The 21,645-nt window shown below is 30.9% G+C and overlaps 3 protein-coding genes across 7 annotated transcripts; 1 reads left to right on the top strand and 2 right to left on the bottom strand.

Annotated features, from left to right (window-relative positions):
- Nucleotides 1–6,111: 6,111 nt before the first annotated feature.
- Nucleotides 6,112–8,740, top strand: LOC11439957 (cell division cycle 20.2, cofactor of APC complex). Its single transcript, XM_003610828.4, has 4 exons — nt 6,112–6,478; nt 6,869–7,144; nt 7,437–7,706; nt 7,793–8,740. Exons 1-4 carry the CDS (start codon nt 6,386–6,388, stop codon nt 8,516–8,518), a joined length of 1,365 nt encoding a protein of 454 aa, XP_003610876.1. The 5' UTR covers nt 6,112–6,385; the 3' UTR covers nt 8,519–8,740.
- A 1,223-nt stretch (nt 8,741–9,963) lies between these two features.
- LOC11436730 (cyclin-B1-2) lies at nt 9,964–12,810 on the bottom strand. Of its 5 annotated transcripts, none has more exons than XM_024785230.2 (4): nt 12,597–12,810; nt 12,324–12,424; nt 10,467–10,483; nt 9,964–10,296 (listed from the first exon to the last, which is right to left on the bottom strand). In XM_024785230.2, the coding sequence occupies exons 1-4, from the start codon at nt 12,723–12,725 to the stop codon at nt 10,196–10,198; spliced, it is 348 nt and encodes a 115-aa protein (XP_024640998.1). In that variant the 5' UTR covers nt 12,726–12,810; the 3' UTR covers nt 9,964–10,195. The 5 variants fall into 5 exon arrangements, with proteins under 5 accessions (XP_024640998.1, XP_024641000.1, XP_024640999.1 ...); XM_024785232.2 differs by having other exon boundaries at nt 10,407–10,483; XM_024785231.2 differs by having other exon boundaries at nt 10,382–10,483.
- Nucleotides 12,811–15,421: 2,611 nt separating this feature from the next.
- Nucleotides 15,422–19,814, bottom strand: LOC11428923 (putative 12-oxophytodienoate reductase 11). The gene is made up of 5 exons (XM_003610830.4): nt 19,606–19,814; nt 19,368–19,508; nt 16,938–17,068; nt 16,287–16,463; nt 15,422–16,152 (listed from the first exon to the last, which is right to left on the bottom strand). Exons 1-5 carry the CDS (start codon nt 19,686–19,688, stop codon nt 15,569–15,571), a joined length of 1,116 nt encoding a protein of 371 aa, XP_003610878.1. The 5' UTR covers nt 19,689–19,814; the 3' UTR covers nt 15,422–15,568.
- Nucleotides 19,815–21,645: the final 1,831 nt, after the last annotated feature.

Below are 21,645 nucleotides of genomic sequence, written 5' to 3' on the forward strand. Positions count from 1 at the left end.
AGAACATTATTTAGACAGATTTGAACAAGATCAAAAATAAAAAAATTACATTCATCATAGATTGTATTTCACAATGAAAGAACATATTATCTCCTTTAAAAGTGCAACAACGGTGAAAAAATTGAAGATTCTATGCGGACAATATCTCCAACGGTGTAAACAACTATACTTGCAACAAAAAAGATCAACAAAATATTTTATTTTCGTTGGCGCATGATATGAAACTAAAGCAATACAATCTGAATCGGAATAACAATACAATTTAAAGCATAATCTGAATATGTACAAAAATACAATCTAAAATATTAAATTATTTACTTAATATACAATTTTTATATCATAGGGTCACAACACACTATATTAACAAAAAGTTGGTAAGTACACACTTGCAATGAACAATTCACACTTGCATATTTCAATAAACAATTAAAAACCTATTTTTCGGATCAACACAAGTTCACACTTGAAATTACATTAACATCCAATAAAACTAAGAAATGAATTACATATCAACAAACAATTCACATCAACGTGATAGAGGAATCAATTAAGCTAAGAAAGGAATTTAACATTGCATTTGCAAAAATTTCTGAAATCAAAATTTTGCAAAACCTAATAAATTATTTTATAAGATTCATTACCTTAGTGGTTGTTTCAATGTTGATATACGTTGAAAGAGATATCGGTGGCTTAAATGGTTGCTTCTTGAAAAGAGAGATATGGTCATAGTGGGTCGCTCTGTCACAAGAAGGAATGAAGGTTTTGAGATTTTCTTTTGTCGAAAGAGTTTAGGGTTGGAGAGAAGGTAAAGATAGAATGAATTTGAAAATTGGTGAATTGAAATTGGTTTGGACCTTTTTGGATAAGTACTTTAAAAAAATTAATATATTACCTTTTAGTATGACCTTTTAATGGGATTTGGACCCATCCTGAAGTCTCTGCTCGAGCAAGAATGTCTTCATCCTATTGTTTTGACCTCAGGCTAGACAAATTCTTTGGCCAACATATTGACGTAATCACTCGTCACTTTCCCATCGCCTCGATGATAGTTGTCGGCGACGCGATCATCTTTGAATGTTTGTGGGAGGCAATGAAAGGGGTTGTCATCTACTTCACGAGTTACAAACACTTGTTAATGGATTAACGGTATACTCTTAAACCAAGATACGACTCCTTTCTTTAGGGAGATCACAAATAACTGTAATTTCATTGGTTTGGCGGTCCTTTGATAGCTCAACATCATCTTACCATTTTCCTAGTGGTCATCAGGATCCATTAGGTATTCGTATGATTCCATCAAAGGTGGATTTCAGAAGTTCTAGGTGAACATCCTTAAGAATGATCCATTTTGAAATAAATTTTCCTCAAAGTGTAGTGACTTATGGAATTGAAGCGACCCTCCTTATTGGATTCTAATGAGGAAACATTTTCTCTTCCTCCCCTGCTACGACAGAGAGGTGAATTTCCATGTCTATCCATGTTTCTGCGTCCTTTGTGGCGCTGGAGAGAGTGACCTTATTTTGAGGGAGAACTAGTTGTCTTGTGTTTTTGAGTCCTTTTGTCCTTCATTTTGTGTTTCCTATGACGGTCTCTCTAACGCCCTATTTTATTATTTATTTATTTTATTGCGTTTAGATGTCTTTTTATAATCTAGTCAATTTATTTTGATGAATGATATTTTGTTATGTTATATGTTGGTATTTATTAGTATAATATATATGTTATCTGGTGTAGAAATATATATGTTATCTGATGTAGAAATATATTTGTTATTTGGTGTAGAAATATGTATAAATATATATGTTATGTGGTGTAGAAATATATTTGTTATTTGGTGTAGAAATATATGTTAACTGGTGTAGAAATATATTTGTTATAGAGATATATTTGTTATTTGAGATAGAAATATATTTGTTATAGAAATATTATATATATATATTAAAATAGAATATTGAGGTGTGAGGGGCAGATTTGGAATAAGGGAGAATATGTTAGGTTTATAAAAGAGAGGTTAGGAATAAATAAACATATACGAAAAACAAGTTTTTGGGAAAAAAAGGGAGAAACCAAGAGAAGAGAAGAGTCAGAAGAGAAAGCGGTAGAACCTTGCGATTATCTAACCTAAGGTAAGGGTGTGACTAACCTTCTTTAATCATAAGTATGTAATCCTGAAAAAGGGTTTAACCTTGTAGTTGTTAATAGGTTTTGATGTTGTAAAATTAGAGTTTATTTGCAAAATTGATTGTTGAAAGAGTAGGTAAACCATTGAATTAACGTAAGGGTGGGACTAGCTTTCTCTAATAATGAGTTGTATAATTCTAAAAAAAGGGTTTACCCTTGTATTTATTGTTAGTTTTGATGTTATAGAAATTAGGGTTAGATTTCATTCATAATCTTTTGTATAATCTCTTTTTCTACTTCTACCCATAAGTGTCTATGTGTATAAAGTGATTATTGTGGATTTAATTGGTGAAATTTGTGCTTATGTTTTGATGCAATGTTTGGGTATGTGAATTTGATGTTAATTAAGTTGTTGATGATGAATTTATATGCTCAAGTTATCTATATATGTATACTTGTGTTTTTGCTCAAAATTGATGAAGTATAATGTTGTTGTTGATGAATTCACTTCTGATTGTTGTTGTTTTTGTTATGAGATGTTGTTTTTGATGATTGAAACTTTGGGTACTTTTAACCATAGAGCTTGAAGTGAACTTTTGTTGTTCTTGAGAACTTTTATGAAAAATGTGATTTTTGTAAAATAATGTTTTGAGTCAAGTTTTATATGGTTTTGAGTGCCTTATCATGTATAGAAATGTTTAAACAAGTTTTGGAATCAAATTTGGGCATTGGGAAGTCAAAATTGGGATTTTGGGGTGAAAAATGGGTTTTTCCCGAGAGCTGCACAATGATAGATTCCCTGTTTCGCGTTCTTGCGTCTTTTTCACACATTTCTGTTTTGAATTGGCCTTTGGTGTGAACATGAAAGTTTTAGATAATTGTGTTATCTTTCTAGTGGCTTTGGTTTGACTTGAAAATGATTTTTAACTTTTGAGTTATGATGAAAATACTCGAAGGAGGTCTTAATGAAATTTTATGAAAATTCCGCATAACTATTTCTAGGTCAACCCAAAACTTATGGATTTTCTCCAAACTTCAAAGCTTGTGTACTATGAGTTCAATTAACGTGTTTAAGAGTATTTAACCTATGTTGTGATGAATCTAAATTGGTTTGACGTGAATATCGTTGATTGATGAATTATTATATGAATGTATATGTTGATGAGTATGATGTTATATGATGTTGCTCATGATTGATGAAGTATTATATGAATGTATATGTTAATGAATATGATGTCATATGATGTTGTTAATGATTGATGAACTATTATATGAATGTATATGTTGATGAATATGATGTTGTTAATGATTGATGAAGTATTATATGAAAGTATATGTTGATGAATATGATGTTACATGATGTTGTTCATAATTGATGAATTATGATATTATAATGCGAAGTCGTTGTTGTTATCGTTGCGGTTGTTGTCGTCAATGTCGTTAAAGTTGCAAGTTGTTGTCGATGTCGATAAAGTTGTCTAAGTTGTTGAAGCTGTCTAAGTTGCAAGTTTTATAAGTTGTTGAAGTTGTGTAAGTTGTTAAAGTTGTTGGTTGATGAGTCATTGCATACTCATTAAAGTTGAGGGTTTGATGCCCTGTTGGATGTATAATCATTCATATATTATGAAAATATTTGATTAACAAAAATTAGGTAAATCTCGCAATAATAACAACAATTCCAATGCAATAAGAACAATATAAATTAAATCTTTAGTTGATTGTGTTATATTTGAAGAAAAAAAAAACTATAACTAAATTCGATAAAATAAACATAAAATTAAGTGTAATAAAAACGGAATGACGTAATGTTAGTATTGATGTTATTTTTGATATAAAGAAATTGTCAATTGTAATGTTATCTTAGTCTCTCTCCCTTTTTTTTTTTTTTAATTTTATTTATGTTTTACAAAATTAAAAAAAAAGGCTTAAATGCGATTTTACCCTCCTATTTTGATTGAATATGAATTTTACCCCTCCTATTTTAAAACTCGGAATTTTACCCCCTCTATTTTGATTGAATCGGAATTTTGCCCCCTTATTTTAAAACTCGGAATTTTACCCCCTCTATTTTACGTTTTTCAGAATTTTACCCCTTATTTTAAAATAAAGAACCAAAAAATACTAGAAAAATAAAGAAATGATTAGAAAATATTAATTTGGTAAAAAAATATAGGGAAAACACAAAAAAAAAAAAAAAAAAAACTTAAAAATAGAAAAACAATGAAATTACAAGAAAAAATTCAATTAAGAATACATGAAAAAACTAGTTTGCACCTCTATATTTTTGTTATTTTCATACTAGTTTTTTATTTTATTTTTAGAGATCATACTAGTTTTATGCATTTTTTCTAGTATTTTTTATTCATTTTTTTTAGTATTTTTTTGGTTTTATTTTTATTTTTTCATTAAAAAACATTTAATACAAATAATTAATTATGTGGATAAAATAGGGGGAGGGGGCAAAATCCTGAAAAACATAAAGTAGGGGGGTAAAATTCCGAGTTTTAAAATAAGGGGGGCAAAATCCCAATTCAATCAAAATAGAGGGGGTAAAATTCCAAGTTTTAAAATAGGGGAGGTAAAATTGCATTTAAGCCTAAAAAAAATTACATAATAACTTACCAAAAAACAAAGAAAACTCTCCACTCCTATATCATTTCTCGTTTTTTTAGGAAATCATTTTGCAAATTTAAAAGTATCAATTTAATGGTGTGTATATGGTACTTTATTAGTTGTTTAAAAAAACAAAATTACATTTTTTAAAGTTAAATTACACCAAAAGTCCTTTAAGTTATTTAATTGTAATAAATTCGTTCTTTAAAAATTTTCTGTACAAATTAGGTCTTTTAAGTTAATTAATTGTAACAAATCGATCCTTTAAGTTTTTTCCGTAGCAATTAAGTCCTTTAAGTTATTTAACCGTAACAATTTACGAGATTTAAATTTTTCAAAATGTAATTTATTTGGGGCCTACAAGTTACAATTAAATAACTTAAAAAGACATAAGTGTTACAAAAAATATTTAAAAGATTAACTTGTTACAATTAAATAACTTAAAAACGTAAGTGATACATGAAAAACTTAAAACCAACATGTTATGATTAAATAACTTAAAAGACGTAAGTGATACATAAAAAGTTTAGATAAGTTAAGTTTTGAGATTCACCAAGGTTAAGACATATCTAAAGACTTAATGAACACTTAAAAATATACTTAAACATCATTCAACTAAGAAATTTATACGTCGACAATGGAAGTTGAACCCATAGTCAACCCCTTATCAACGGTGCCAACTTTCGTTAGCCAAAAATACAAAACCAAGATTTATGAATGATAAATATAAAATATACAAACCAAAATTTGTGAATGATAAATATAAAAAAACGGAACCAAAATTTCTGAATGATATATTTACAAAAAACATGAGACCAAAATTTGTGACTTATAAATTAAAAAAAAAAACACGGGACCAAGATTTGTGAATGATAAATATAAAAAACATGAGACCATGTTATTTTAAAACAATTCAATTTATATAAAATAGTTTGAAAAAGAATTACATTTAATTGAATATCATATATAAAATTAATCAAATATAATTCAATTAAATATTTTGAAATTAAAGACAATATTTATATATAAATATCATATATTTTGCTTTTAAATAAATAAATAATCAATAATATCTAAACTATCATTATCAAAATTATTTATAAAAAAATATCATATATTCAAGTTTTAATGTAAAAATCGTCCACCCCAACAGGAAAGCACGGGTTTTTTTTACTAGTTATTAGCAAAAAAAGAAGATATTATATATGATGATTTATCAATTATAACCTTCCCTATACCCGCGAAAAAGTACGCCTTCGTTTCAACGTTAAAGGGCATTACAGTCAGTAACAATTATAACGGCTATATCGATAATACCAAAGTAGAAATAGCCGTTGCTGTTTCCCAAATGAACTCATTTCTAAATCTCAAACCCTAATTCATACATTTCTCTCTGCTATATATAATCTCTCCCTCATTTCTCTCTAATCATTCAAATCTCTCTCTAACTCTCTATCTCTCTCTTCAGCATCATTACAAGCAATCTAATCGCTATCACAATAATCGCTTATTACAATAATCGCTTATTTTTCATTTTGTCTAATTCGTTTCTTTTGCAGGGTTCATTTTCTGATTCTTGATTTCATATCAAGAATTTAATTTCATTTGTTATTATTCTATTTTGTATATTGTTTTTCTTTTCTCTCTAACAATGGCTTCAGGTTCTTTGAGTTCTCCCGCCATCAAAACCCAATCACGTTTTCCTCTTCAGGAACACTTACAGAGAAAGAGTTCCAAAGAGAATGTAAGAACGTTTTTCCATTGTTCAGATCTTTAATAATTAGGGTTTCAATGTAAATTGGGATTTTAATTATCAAATTTGGGGGGTTTTGGCCATAATTGGATTAGTAGTCTAAAAACTGTGATAAAGAATGAATTTTGAAATTAAGGGGGTTTTCTTAGATTGTGAATGAATTTTGAAATTGAGATTTCAATAATAAAATTGGGGGTTTTCTGAGATTGTGAATGGATTTTGAGAATGGTTTGTTTTTTTTTTTTTTTGGATTGTGAATGAATTTTGAAAAATATGTTATGAAAAAGAATGAATTTTTATGATAACTGGTTGCTTTATTTTCTGAATTTGTTTATGAAAATCAAGTATTGATTCTTTATTGTTGGATTTGTTTGTTACCAGTTGGACAGATTTATACCGAATAGATCGGCTATGGATTTTGATTATGCACACTACATGGTGACAGAAGGGGCTAAAGGTAAGGAAAATCCAGAAGTGTGCTCCCCTTCCAGAGAAGCTTATAGGAAGCTACTTGCAGAATCTTTAAACATGAACAGGACCAGAATTCTAGCTTTCAAGAACAAGCCACCTACTCCAGTTGATTCGATTCCTCATGAACTTACTTCATCATCTCTTCAAGAAGATAAAACCATAAAGCCCAGGCGAATTATTCCTCAGGTACATTACTGAAATCTGATTGATATTGCTTATATTTTATCATTGTTACTCTGGTTCTTCTGTTGCATGAAATTCAAATTAAAATTTTGAATCGAGTTTTGATAATCAAGTGGGCCTGAAATTCATTATTTTGCAATTTTGTGCTACTTGATTAGTCGGCTATCTGATTAGGTTTTTGAAATTCAAGTGGTTCTGATTTGTTTTTTTTTTTTAATTTAGTTGAAAGTGGTGTATGGTGTAAAACATAATATTTTGCAATTTTGTGCTAAATGATTGATATGTTGTTTTTCAGACTTCTGAGAGGACATTGGATGCTCCAGACCTAGTGGATGACTATTACCTTAATTTACTGGATTGGGGAAGCGCCAATGTTCTTGCAATAGCACTTGGAAACACAGTGTATTTGTGGGATGCATCAAATGGTTCTACTTCAGAACTTGTTACTGTCGAAGAAGAAGACGGCCCTATCACTTCTGTGAGTTGGGCTCCTGATGGGCGTCATATTGGTATTGGTTTGAACAACTCTGAAGTGCAGCTATGGGATACAGCTTCAGATAAACAGGTTTTTACACTTACCTAGTTAACCACCTTTATGAACTATCAAATTCCCGCTAGTTTGCTAACATTATTCTTGTTTGGTTTCTGCAGTTGAGAACTTTGAAAGGTGGTCATAGGCAGCGAGTAGGGTCTTTGGCATGGAACAACCACATACTCACAACCGGAGGGATGGACGGTAAAATTATCAATAATGATGTAAGAATTAGAGCACACATTGTTGAAACATACAGAGGGCATGAACAAGAAGTTTGTGGATTGAAATGGTCGGCTTCCGGTCAACAATTAGCCAGTGGAGGGAATGATAATCTACTTTACATCTGGGACAGAGGTACATCAACTTCTAGTTCTCCTACACAGTGGCTTCACAGGCTTGAAGATCATACATCTGCAGTAAAGGCTCTTGCTTGGTGTCCATTCCAAGGGAATTTGCTAGCTACTGGTGGAGGCAGTGGCGATCGAACCATCAAGTTTTGGAATACACACACAGGTGCATGCCTGAACTCGGTTGACACCGGGTCTCAGGTATGTTCCCTACTATGGAACAAGAATGAAAGGGAGTTGCTCAGCTCTCATGGTTTTGCTCAGAATCAGCTAACACTTTGGAAATATCCTTCAATGGTCAAGATGGCAGAGCTCAATGGTCATACTTCAAGAGTTCTTTATATGGCACAGAGTCCGGATGGTTGTACAGTGGCAACAGCAGCGGCGGATGAAACATTGAGGTTTTGGAATGCTTTTGGCACTCCAGAAGTAGTAGCCAAAGCTGCACCAAAAGCGAGAGCTGAGCCATTTTCACATGTAAGCCGCATTCGATGAGCAGTAACATTCAAAACAGTTTGAAAAACCAAGCTATTTTGTGCCTTTTACTCCACTGTAAAGTACATGAGGCAATTCATAGATAGAAGATGGAGTTGTTTTTTATGAGACTCCCATGTACATTGTAACATGTTATTATAGTGAAAAATAACACATGATTTGCCCCGTGGACGTAGTCACACACCACCCGTGACGAACCACGTATATCGGTCTTTGTTCTTCTTGCCCTTTGCCTGCTCACTTTCAAAATATGGAATATAATCTTTAAATCTCTAAAGACAAATAAAAATAATAGATAAGTATAAAAATTCTCTCATTCAGTCCCCAAATATATAAAAACATAACAGTTATTTTCTAACATTCTTCATATTTCAAAACTTCAGAATTTGAAACCCCAACAAATAAAAGGAATGGAATACAGCCTCCCAGGGGTAAGCAAAAGTAAAAATTGGAACATTGACCTGTGATCATCATAGTTTAAAATTTGTAAGCAAAAGTAAAAATTGGAACATTGACCTGTGATCATCATCGTTTAAAATTTACAAAACAGTCTACAACAAGCTTGTTTGGTTGGCTCAATTGGAGTACCCTAAAGGGTGAAGAAGACCAATTGGAGCCTGTTCTGTCACTAATAACTTAATAAACAAAAACCATACTCAATGTTAAAGGCCACCATTGTAAATTGTACATGTATAAAAATATACTTGTATAAAAATGTCACATACCTAGTAATGCGATATACTAATGTACAAATTACAATTTACCTACTATTGAGGTGTACATGGTAATAAACATTACTGTAAGCCAGTTAGGTCAATGGATTCGATTCATTTCATTCAAATATTGTATAATGATGGTGTCAAATTTCAATCTTAGCTTCCACTCAAGTCCTCTCCTTGCTCATCCATTGAACAACCATCACTTGCTTCGACAAATGGCTTAACAAACAATTCAAGAGTTCTGATTTGGATTGTCTGCCATTATAAGCTCACACATTCACGCAGTTAACACGTTGTAGTCATTAGATTGCGGTTAGACCATCATGATTTCAAGTACTTTATTTATTTATTTAATCTGTATTTAAACCTGGAGTTTTTGATCTCGACCCCATATCCACCAATGTACTAACTACATGAACGCGTGAGATTGTTGACGGCATGCAGTCCACATCGAACACGAAAAGAGCTATCTTATCTAAGAACAAAGACAACAAGCTAAATCAATCAAGACTTGAATGAAATATTAAAGTAATTCATTTGAAACTGCATATATTAGATACGATATTAGGCATTATAGTTAGTTGTTCTTATTGATCATATGTCTTACAGAATGCTAATAATACACTATTATTAAACACTCCTCATGTAACATGACTAACATGAATTTCATCAAATAAAAACAGTATATTAAAACATATTGCTAGCATATTCGTCAATCTACGAAGGTAACAGGAAAGTCTTTTTCCATGCATTTTTCTTTTTAAACAAGTCGATAGAAATTGAACATGGAAAATTTGAATTGTCATTCGATAAAGCACAAAAGACATTCCAAGCATGCAAGATATGTTGGATGTAAAGGAAGATACCTAAGTCAAAACAACTAACAATCTGCAAATCGACTAACATAGAAAAATACAAGTTTTAACGAAAAGACATGCAAGTTCCTATAGCCATCTCCTTATATAAAACTTGGGCAGACTGGCCCCTTTGATAGACCAATACGAACTTCCATCCCATTATGCATGTCCAATGGTCGTATAGTCTCTGATTCACGAGAGTCTGTCGCCAACAATCACAAACAACAAGGTTGTTAGCAAAAACAATAAGCAACAACAATAGTATAAAGGCACGTTCATATCATTACAACAACAATAGTAAAGGCTCAAAACCAAAGTCATCAAGGTTTCATGTGAAAGCCTCCAAACCCAGCATTGAAGAAGGAATTGCACCTGGAGGACGCTGGAATCTACAAGGAATAGTGGCAATTTACATCCTCAATAAGTAAATAAATCAAAATGGAGCCACCAACATAATATATCACATAAGAAGGAAGGTGCTACAATAATAGGAACAAAACCAAAAATAGTATGTAATGCACACAAAAATAGCTTTGAGAAGTCAATCAACCTCCTTTATCCCCATGTCTATTGTCGTATGATGTGGTGGTCATGTGATGCCTATCTCACTGATTTCTATTAAACTTCTTTTCAGATGTTGGCCCCTTATATGATTTTTGGTGTGCATAGTGATTTGAAAGATTATTGAAACTCGAAGGAGACAGTCGATATGAACTCATGAAACCTTCATAGACTCATCTCATAAGAGTTTGCTTAATACAAAAGAAATGTTTGAAACATGTATCTTAGTATCTAAACACAATTTACTATCTGCAGGGTAAATATTCAACATTTTATCCTAGCAACAAAGCATGCCACAATGATAAAAAGGAATCAATCCATTAAAATAAGACATGTTATAGTTGCAGACTGCATTGGACAAGAGGCCAGAATATGAACTCAACTATGATGGACAAATTCACAAATTACAAGATCGAGTCACAACTCCGTAAACAAAAAGAGCATAATAAATTCCATATTGATGGATCAATTATCAAAACACCAGATTCAAATTATTAGAGTGAAAGATGGTGGGACTGGGTCCTTATTGTTGGAACTAGTTTTAGCTCCATATAGTTTTCAGCTCATCAAAGTTGGATTCATTTACCACGTGAATTGTTGGGTTCGTTCCAAACCTGCAACAAAGAGTTTGTTCGTGTTTTTAAGTCTATGATTTTGTTGTTTATGTTGGGATTGAGACTCAAAACAATATCGTTAACTTCAATGTTATTCCTTTGCAAATGGGTTCATGTTGGGACGTCGAATACATCTGCAGTTTTGTTTCTGCAAAAGTGAGGTTAACTTTTGCGCGCTACGTTACGTTATCATTTAGCTGTTGTATTTTGGGTTTATTTAGAAAACACTCAACCACTGTCATTTAAGGAATGTTGGGTTAAATAACCATTATGCTGTGATTCATTCAGTCATCCTCAAATTCAGCAAAGTGATATTAGTCTACTACGCGAGTCAAGCCAAGTTTACATAGAAACGATTTTCAAAGCGAGATAACTCAATTTTGATACCTAGAATCGTAACTCATAGTTCTGAGTTAACTCAAGACTCCGACAATCATGGTGTTTTATGAATCAATTTTTTCCCTATAAGCAATCCTTAACCTAGTTACATACATGACACAACAGAGAGCACAATACATTTCCATGTTAGGAATGTGTTTAAATCTTTCACTAGTAAGTTCAGCTCAGCTATCTACACGCACTAACCAAAGCTGGAAATCTTTGTTACTCTTATTCACATGTTAGTAGTTATCTCCATTCATAGTACATTTATATCTTTAGTATATATCTCTAGGGGCCTATTCGGAAATCTAAAATAGCTTATAATATGTTCATACGTTGTTTTCAGCTTATAGCATAAGTTTTCCAAGATAACTTATGAAAACAGCTTATACATAGTTTGACTTTATTTTATCTTGTGATACAGAAATAACTTATTCATAAACATTTACACCATAAGTACCTGTGATATAAGTTATTTATCCAAACAGAGCCTAAGTGTCCTATACTCCTATGTTCATGTACAAGTACAAATGTAGGTATGTAACTGTGTTTAAAAAGACTACTTATACAAACCCTGAACCAAAGATAGTCATTTCGATGTTTTAAAAAAAATTATATTATTAATCACTAATTGAATAACAAAATAGATTACTCGAAATGAATAGAATAATACCGAGATAGTATTTGTGTGTGAAGGTCCATCTTCAATGGAAAAGAAGTTCCATACAAATTCACCATACATTGCTTCTTCATCATCTCATCAACTCTACTTGCCTAAAATAACAGCAAAGAAAAAGCATATAATTCAAGTAAAAACACTAGGTTCAATTCATTGATCAAGATAAAATTTTGATTACATGAAAATCACACAAAATATGCATAAAAAAAAAAGGGTTGGGGTAAGAAACTAAAAAAACAACAAATTAAGATAGGAAAAGTGATTTACAGATTTTTGAGAAGATTGAAGAGGGTGGGAATCAACAATTTCACTCTTGACACCATGTAGCCCGAAGCGAAGAGCATCGTTCTGGATACCTCCAATTTGGTGGGTTATGCTCTTTGCTACTTCCTCCATTCTCTATCTCTCTCTCTCTCTCTCTCTCTCTCTCTCTCTCTCTCTCTCTGTTCTTCGCTTTACAATACAACTTCTCTTCCAAGCAAGAAACCATAGTTTCGTTTCATATCTATAGCCTTTATATTTTCACTATTTACCAAAAAGGGTCACTTTTGCATATACTAGTATGATGAGGTGTCATTGGAGCCTCCAATTTGGAGGTGTGCTAAAAAAAAATTATGTTATAAAAGTAAAATTGTTAGGTTGAATATAGTTGTAACTTGAACTAATGGAACTCGAGATCTTTCATTTATGTGTGAGTTTTATATGATATTTGTCACTTTATTTTCGACAAAAAAAAAGACCAACGTGCATATAAATTAAATCTTTAATTTTTATTCAATTTCACTAATCTCTAAGTTTTTTTTAATATTAGTTTAAAGGGTCTTGCTAACCAGTATCTTAAGGGCAATGGTTAATGATTCTATTAATATAAATTTTGTCTTGGAAATACAAATTTTTACTTTTTTCTTAGCAATAATTACACAACTTTTTGATGCAAACTTATTTATTTTAGTTCTTTAATCAATGCCCAAAGACAATGGTTAATATTCTCCTAGTTTAAAAGTTTATTTTTTAACTTTACATTTGATATACTTTGGAAAACAATAAAAGAAGGAGGAAAAAAATGTTAACGTAAAGGTTAATATGGTAACATTGCCTATTAAAAAAAATGCCAAAGTATAATTAATACAAAATCTCATATAAACATTTCAATATATGTCATGTTATATTTATTTATTCACTAATTAATTTTATTAAGCACATCAAGTTCAATGAATTCAATTTTTTTGGCTATGAAGGTTGGAAAGTCTACAACATTTAGGACATGTTATTCCCTTCCTTCTTCAAGTTCCGAAGGTCTCTTGGTAAAGATGGATCAATGGATAGCACTTAGGTGATATAGAGTTGGGTGATATTTGTGATATTGGCCAATCACAATGTCACAATGTTTGTGTTCACCCAGGTGCTTCCTGCAATGAGAAAGTTGACATTAAATTTGGAAAAAACCTGTTTTTCATTTGTGTTTCAAGTTCTTGTATTATGAATACATAAATTGAAAACTTCGGAAATATCACCATAAAGGATGCATCTAATGATGAGTTTCCCTCAAGCATCTTAATCTCCATAATGATTCTGACAGTATTGCATTTTGCATTACTTCTCATTGCCATTGACCATTCTTCACCAAGAGGGAGACCTCCTGTGAAGCTCGGATACGAGATACGATACGGATACGATACTGCACCGATACGCCGATACGGAAAAATTTCAAAAATCAAGATACGATACGGCTGTGATACGTTAATAAAAAAATTATATAATTAAATGTACAATATAATTATAACCATTTTTTAATATGCAAATATATTAATAAACACAAGAAACCAGGCTCGTAGCACATTAACATAAATATAAATAATATTGACGATTAAGAGTGGTCATTAGTCAATTACATACGCAATATATACAAAAAGAGCACCGTCAGTGATATACATCAATGCTACATTATATCCAAAATGAACTTGTTAGTGCTATATTATATCGATCCAAAAAAGAAGCACTATATCCTAAAAAGAACACATCAGTACTAAGAGTTAACACTAACAAGTAACTAACGTTTACATCTCCTCTCCTCCATTCCCATCATCAAGATACAAATCAGCTTGCAAATCCGGTTCATCCAAAGACAACTCTGCTAACTCAATTCCAACACCATCAAGCTGTTCATGCGCATCTCCACTAATGTTCCACATTCTAGATTGTCCTTTCTTATATCCATATTCTTTCCTTCACAAGAGTCGAAGATTAGTACGCACATAAACCAAATCTTCTACCCTTTTTGGATCCATTTTGTTTCTTTTCAAAGAATGGATAAAATAGAAAGTACTCCAATTTCTCTCACAACATGAGGAAGAACAAGGTTGCACAAGAAGCTTTAAACACTAATTTCTTGACGGTGGCCAAAGTGGACGGCGACCACTTTGGAAGAAAAAATTGAAACCCTAATTTCTTAGAAAGGGAAAGATGCAATTGTTTGTGTGGTGTGGTGTGGATCGTACTGGCACCAAAGAAAGATAAAGGAAATGTATATATATTATAGTAATATAATGTTTTTATTCTTATTTTTTACAAAAAAAAATAAAATCAGAAATCAAAATAATATAAAAAACACAAGTATCCGTGCGTATCGGGACGTATCGGATAATTATTTTTTTAAAAATAAAATTTAATATTTGGATACTCTTCGGATACGTATCGGGAAGTATCGGGCAGGTATCGGTGCAGGATACGCAGGGGATACAGTACGTCATCCATTTTGAAGTATCGGGGCTTCACAGGAGACCTCTCTCAGCTTGAAGAAGAATATGAATAATATGTTATACAAATTACTTCCTCCATCTTTAAATACAAGCAAAATTAACTTTTTATTTAATGATGTATGTGGTCCATATTGGTAAGTGTATTATGGATACATAAATTGAAAACATGGGACATATCACCATAAAGGATGAATATAATCATGAGTTTCTCTCAGAATTGAGGAAGCAATTGAAATCTTTGTCAGAATTCTACATCCTCAAACACAATAAAAGCTGAAATTTTGGACTTGGAGAAACTATAAACTCCAAGTATATAGAGTACTCGAGGGTATGTAATGAATATTTATCGATATTATTTTTAAAACTAAAAGTTGGAGTTTGAGAAACTTGTAAATAGGATTAAAGCTGCAATGATTAAGTAGTATTATAGTATATTGGATCATTAAATTTAAGGCCTTAACTAATGTCCAAAACTATAGTTTAACCAAGAAAAGGGTAGTCTGTATAACCGAGAACCGGATCAGATGTGTAGAATGTTTCCCGGTTATACTTGTTGAGAGGAGCATCGAGCGCGAATCTCTTTGGTAAATCTGGATTAGATATAAACAAGCGACCATAAGCAACAAGATCTGTCTTATTTTCAACTATGGCATCAATCCCATCTTGTCGCGAATAGCCTCCGGCAACTATAAAAGTTCCATTGAAGGCTTTTCTCATTGGCACCAAGCTGTGAAGACATTCAACTTTTTCAGTAATAGTTTTCATTCTTGGTTCCACCATGTGACAGTAAAGAATATTGTATTTACTGAGGGCATTAACCATATAAAGCCCCAATTCTTCAGGATTGGAGTCTCCACATTCTCCATATTCTGCGAAAGGCGATAATCTAATTCCAACTCTTTCTGCACCTATCTCATTCACAACTGCTTCAACAATTTCCAAAGCGAATCGACAACGGTTTTCAAGGGTTCCACCGTATTTATCAGTTCGGTCATTCACTTTATCTTTCATAAATTGCTCAAGTAGGTAACCGTGAGCCCCATGGATCTCAACTCCATCAAAACCTGCAATTTGCGCACCACCACAAGTATGTTAGTGCATTACATGATTTTCAAATTGCCTCTTAAAGAACAAACATTATAGTTTTTGAAAGCATTGCATTATGATTGAACAATTCTAAATTTGGAGACATCATTACCAGCTGCTATAGCATTCCTTGCAGCAAGTCTGAAGTCATTGACGATACGAGGAATTTCACAGGTCCTTAGGCGCCTTGGTGGTGTGAACTTAGCTATATCAATGCCATTGCTTCGAGTTTGTGGTTTGAGTGACATGTTAGTAGAAGATATTGGTGCCTGCCCATTTGGTTGATAACCTGTTCAGAATAATATGGAAGATTATATTACCAATTTTCTGGAGCCATTCCTTTCGCTTTTGCATTTCGACAAAAAATAAGGATTTCAACAATCTTTAACTTCTTATCAAATCCTCTCCTTTTCTCATCCATCAATGGTGGCATTGTAGATATTACAAGATGTGAAATGATTAAATCAGATTCATTCATTTAAACTGCCATACAGCATTGTTCATAACTTCATATACAAGTAATACATTCTCTCCAAACTACATTAATTGACTAAACTAACTAGTAACTAGTATAGTAATGTTCACATAAAGTCTAATAACAAATTCCCTCCATTTATGTTATTTTAGTCTGCAGAAACATGTTAAGATTTATTTGACCTAAATGCAAATAAAAATGAGTTAACACTTAATAGCTATTTTTCCTTCAAAAAAAAACTTAATAGCTATTTTGATTTGATGAGGAGCAAACAAATTAAATAAATACCTGAATTAGAAGCCCTTCCACCATGCCAAATCTGACAAAAGAATATACCTTCTTTGGCATGAACAGCATCTATAATGGGTTTCCAAGTTTCAACTTGATCTTTTCTCCAAATGCCTGGTGTGTTTGGATACCTTCATTCACATCATAATCATAATCATAATATGATAATGGATTAAATTTATTTTTAGTTCCTATAAAATATCAATTTTTTTGTTTGATCCCTACAATTTATTTATTTATTTTTATCAATTTTTGGTCTTAACCTTTTATAAAAGCAAGATAGTTTTTGAACAACTAAAAAATAACAATGTATTTGATATTATACCAAAAAAAAAGTTATCATTTATAACCGTTGATTTGACTCGAGAAAAGAAAAGAAACTAATAAAAAATGAAATTGCATTTAGATATATATAGTTGGACAACTAAATAGTTGTTCAAATAACATTTAGCTTTAGATAGAGGTTTGTTTTAAAGGATGTAATTTTAATCTAGGGGAGGGGGAAGGAAATGGAGGGAAGAGATTTTAATTTAAGAAAAATGTAAATTCTATTTTTCACAATTGTGCTCTATCCATCTCAAATTATAAGTCAGGTCCTTGTGAGCATAGCTCAGTTGGTAAAAACAATGCATAATATATGCAAGATCTGGAGTTCGAACCCCAGACACCAAAAAAAAAAGTCAGTTTGCAGCAATAAATTTATCACAAATTACAGATTATTTTATAATCCCATTGGCACATTAATATTTTTTTTTCTATTATATTTTTTTTACAGGTACGTTTTATTATTTATTATTCTTTCTCTTTTCACTTCTTTTATTTTCTCTTTCTCATATAATTAATGAATGATAATTTTGTAAAATAACTCATAATTTTTCTCTCTTTCTCACAAATACAATTAACTACATTACAAAGGTGTAGTAGTATAAGTCCAAAACATGAATAAATACCATCTCCCCTCCAATTTGAAATCAAATCTCTAAACTTATTTAAAGAGTTCAAATCATTTATCACCTGAATCATTATTAATTAATTTTTTAATTGTAAGGTGCTGCAGTGTACTAGTCCTTTCGAAAATTTAAAAAGACAATTAGCTTGTATGGTGCTCTTCGATTTTTTTTTTTATTTCATCAAAATATAACTAAAGCAAATGTGTCTCCATGTATTTACAAATTTGTAAGTTAATTTTTTATATATAAAATGCAATATTTGTTAGATATCTTTAATCTTATAAATGGTACTCCAAATGTGTTATTATTAGCTAAAAAAAATATCAATATTTCAACTTTATTCTACAGGTACCAAAATTTTATTGGTCCTAGTAAAATACAAAGAAGAACTCAGTTTATAAATAATTGCAAAATTTCTCAAAATTTCACACGATTTTGGGACGGATTTGTTTTTTTAAGGAAATTCGTAGGAAAAATCCTTGTTTGAATATGTCATAAAAATTTCGCACATTTTGGGACGGATTTGGGACCAAAATTTCGCTCCTTTAAATCTGTCCCAAATCCATCCGAAAAATTCAAACAAATAAGCTTCCGTCCCAAAATTCCGTTCAAAAACACATTTTTTTTTAGGTGTATACACCATGATTAAAACACACAATACTACCTCCGGTCCTATTTACAATAGACAATTTACTTTTTAGATACATTGAAAAATTTATGTATTTGATTTAGATTCTTGACTAGATACATACATTATTGAATGTATCTAAAAAGTCAACTGTCTCTTATAAATAGGACCGGAGGGAGTATTAAAGTAATTATTAGATTTTTCTAGGTGAAGATGATTAAATTTAGGCAAAATTACACTTTTAGTCCCTTAACTTAATTTCAGGTAACAGTTTGGTCCTTTATCTTTTTTTCATTTCGATTTGGTCCTTTTTGTCCATTTTCATATGAATTTTTAAGCTTAAAATTTATGATTTTATTTTCTTATGGTCTTTCAGTCTTCAAATCTATGATCCTCTTCTATGTTTGCATAAGATTATTAAATTTGAAGCTTGAAAATGTATATGAAAATGGACAAAAAGGACCAAATTGAAATGAAAAAAAGATGAAAGACCAAACTGTTACTTAAAATTAAGTTAAGGGACTAAAAGTGTAATTTTATCTTAAATTTATTATCGTCTAATTAGAAATCGTAATACAAAATATTATAGTACATACATGCATATATCCATTAGTCATGCAAATTGGTTTCAAATATGCATTATTTTGAAGTGTTCAAATGTACATGATATAGATGGTTAATGGACTATAAAACTTTGTTATATTCATTAATCATACTCTAAATTGTGTTAACCGTTTTATTTATTATACGATGTTAAATTTGTGTTAATTGTCTAATTTATTGTATGATGTCAAATAGAATGAGAGTTTGAGTTGAATAGAAACATAAATTATTAGAAGCATGAAGATGTACCCTAGAGAGGTTTCAGAGACACCAGTAGATTCAGCTATAAGAAGACCTCCTTGAGAAGTCCTCTGAGAGTAATACAAAGTAGTATGGGGTTGAGGTGCATTGTGGTAGAATCTTTGTCTAGTCAATGGTGCCAAAACAACTCTGAAAATGGGAATGGTTAGGAAGACATAGAAAATTTGAAATTTAATGGAATAGTAAGTAAAGTAGTGTGTGTGAAGGTATGTGTATACATACATACCTATGAGATAGATTAAATTTTCCCATCTTGTAAGGAGTAAGAAGAGGAATGGGATCAACCGTTAATGCACCAGCCATTTCCATGTATTGGTTGATTATTATGTTCAAGAAAACAATTCACTATGAAGAGGTTGTGTATTTCTATTTTTTTTTTATACCAAATGAGGTGTAGTTTCATTAAAAAGAAAAAATATGATACAACATATTGTTTCAAGAACAACTTTCTTTTTGGGTTATACTTCTTAATTTTTTTATTTTATGGTCATTATTATTGTGCTTTGAAAATTTTAAAAAAACAATTAGCCTCCACGTAGGTGTCTCTACTTGCTTTTTTAATTGCAAGTTGCCTCTATGCACTTACTTTGCTTTAAAAATTCGAAAACGAGAATTAAGCTTGCACGGTGCATCTTTCTTTGTAAATAATTTTCATCTCATTCAACTAAAACTAAATGCAAATTAAATAATTTTCAAACAGAATCAGATGTCATGTGTTTAAAATTTTTTGTTTATGATTCAAATAAGTTTTAAGCGATAAAAAAAAAAATTTCGGCAAGAGTGTGTTAATTTTTTTTTGTTAGCACTCAGACTAAATTATTGGTTAATTAACAAAATACATAAAAATTGAGTAACAATTTTTTATTGTGTGATTTTTGCACAATTTTTTTAGTTATTTTGATCCCTTGTTTGATGTGAAAATCTCAAAATTTGCGTGGCTCTGTTTCAAATTTAAATAAAAAATACGAAAAAGTTTGGAATCTTTCACGCATACAAATCAACTATTTAACCTTTTTTAACTTATTTTAAATAAAAGTCGCGTTAACTATGGGAATTTGATGTTATGTCAATAAACTATACCACACCAATATAAATTTTGGAGGATATTGAGAGGAATATCATATTACAAAGGATCTTTAAAAAAAATCATATTACAAAGGAAGAAAACATAGAAGATCAAAATCGCTAAAAAAAAATGTCAAAATCGCACAATTGCAATATTTAAAGACCAAAAATACAATTAAGATTTTTTTTAAATAAAGGTCTAATTTAGTCCTTCACAATTTTTCCGTGGTTCAATTTAATATCCGACACAAAAAAATACTCATTATCTCTAATATTTTTTTATAAGGAAGACAAATTATTCTATTGATTATATTATAATGACTAGTTTGTCATACATATACAAATGTTAGATACGAGTTTGGGTACCTCCATCTCTTGGGATTTAAATTGGATTGGGAGAAAATTGTGTAAGGAAATTAATTTTCACTATGTTTATTTTTAGAACGAGCTATGTTATTTCAAGGGAATTACGAGCTCTTCTCGAATTGTTTGTTTCAAGGGAATGAAATTATCACGAGCTCTTTGCGAATTGCTTTGGACCGTTGGATCCGGAACTTGAGAGATTAATAAGTAATAAGCATCGTGATGTTTTTTTTTTGGTTACTAGCATCGTGATGTTTCTGTGATAGGAATTTTTGCTGAAGTAGCAATTCCCTTTTAAAAAATACTAACATGTGCTTTTTTCAATACAAAATTACATATTTTTTATTTCTTTAACAAGTACCATAATCTCTATCTAGTGCATTTGTTAGCCTCGCCTTTTTTTTTTTTTTTTTTACTACTCATATGCTCTATTGCTCTTGGAACACAAATAGTCGACAAGAATGAGACACTTGGAATTTTATGTCATTAATCAATTTTACAGCTTCCTTGACCACAAATAAATGCATGTTGTTAACCATTTTTTAACATCGATTTCATTAACCACTTTAACAGCTTTATTAATCACAAAAGTGCAAGTCATTAATCAATTATTTTACGTAGTCAAAGTGGTTAATGAAATTCATGTTAAAAAAGTTACCACCTTACATTTTTGTGTTAACGAAAATGTTGTATAAATTGATTAAGGACAATGCAAATTTTGTGTTACAAAAATCCTTATCTATATTAATTTTTTTTTTTAATATAAGTGTTTGGTATTATTTTCAATTTGGTGTGTCCCAATGACACGATTTAGTCCATAAACTATTAACATCAATTA

Source organism: Medicago truncatula, chromosome 5 (genome assembly GCF_003473485.1).
Source record: "Medicago truncatula cultivar Jemalong A17 chromosome 5, MtrunA17r5.0-ANR, whole genome shotgun sequence".
In the NCBI taxonomy this organism is placed as follows: Eukaryota; Viridiplantae; Streptophyta; class Magnoliopsida; order Fabales; family Fabaceae; genus Medicago; species Medicago truncatula.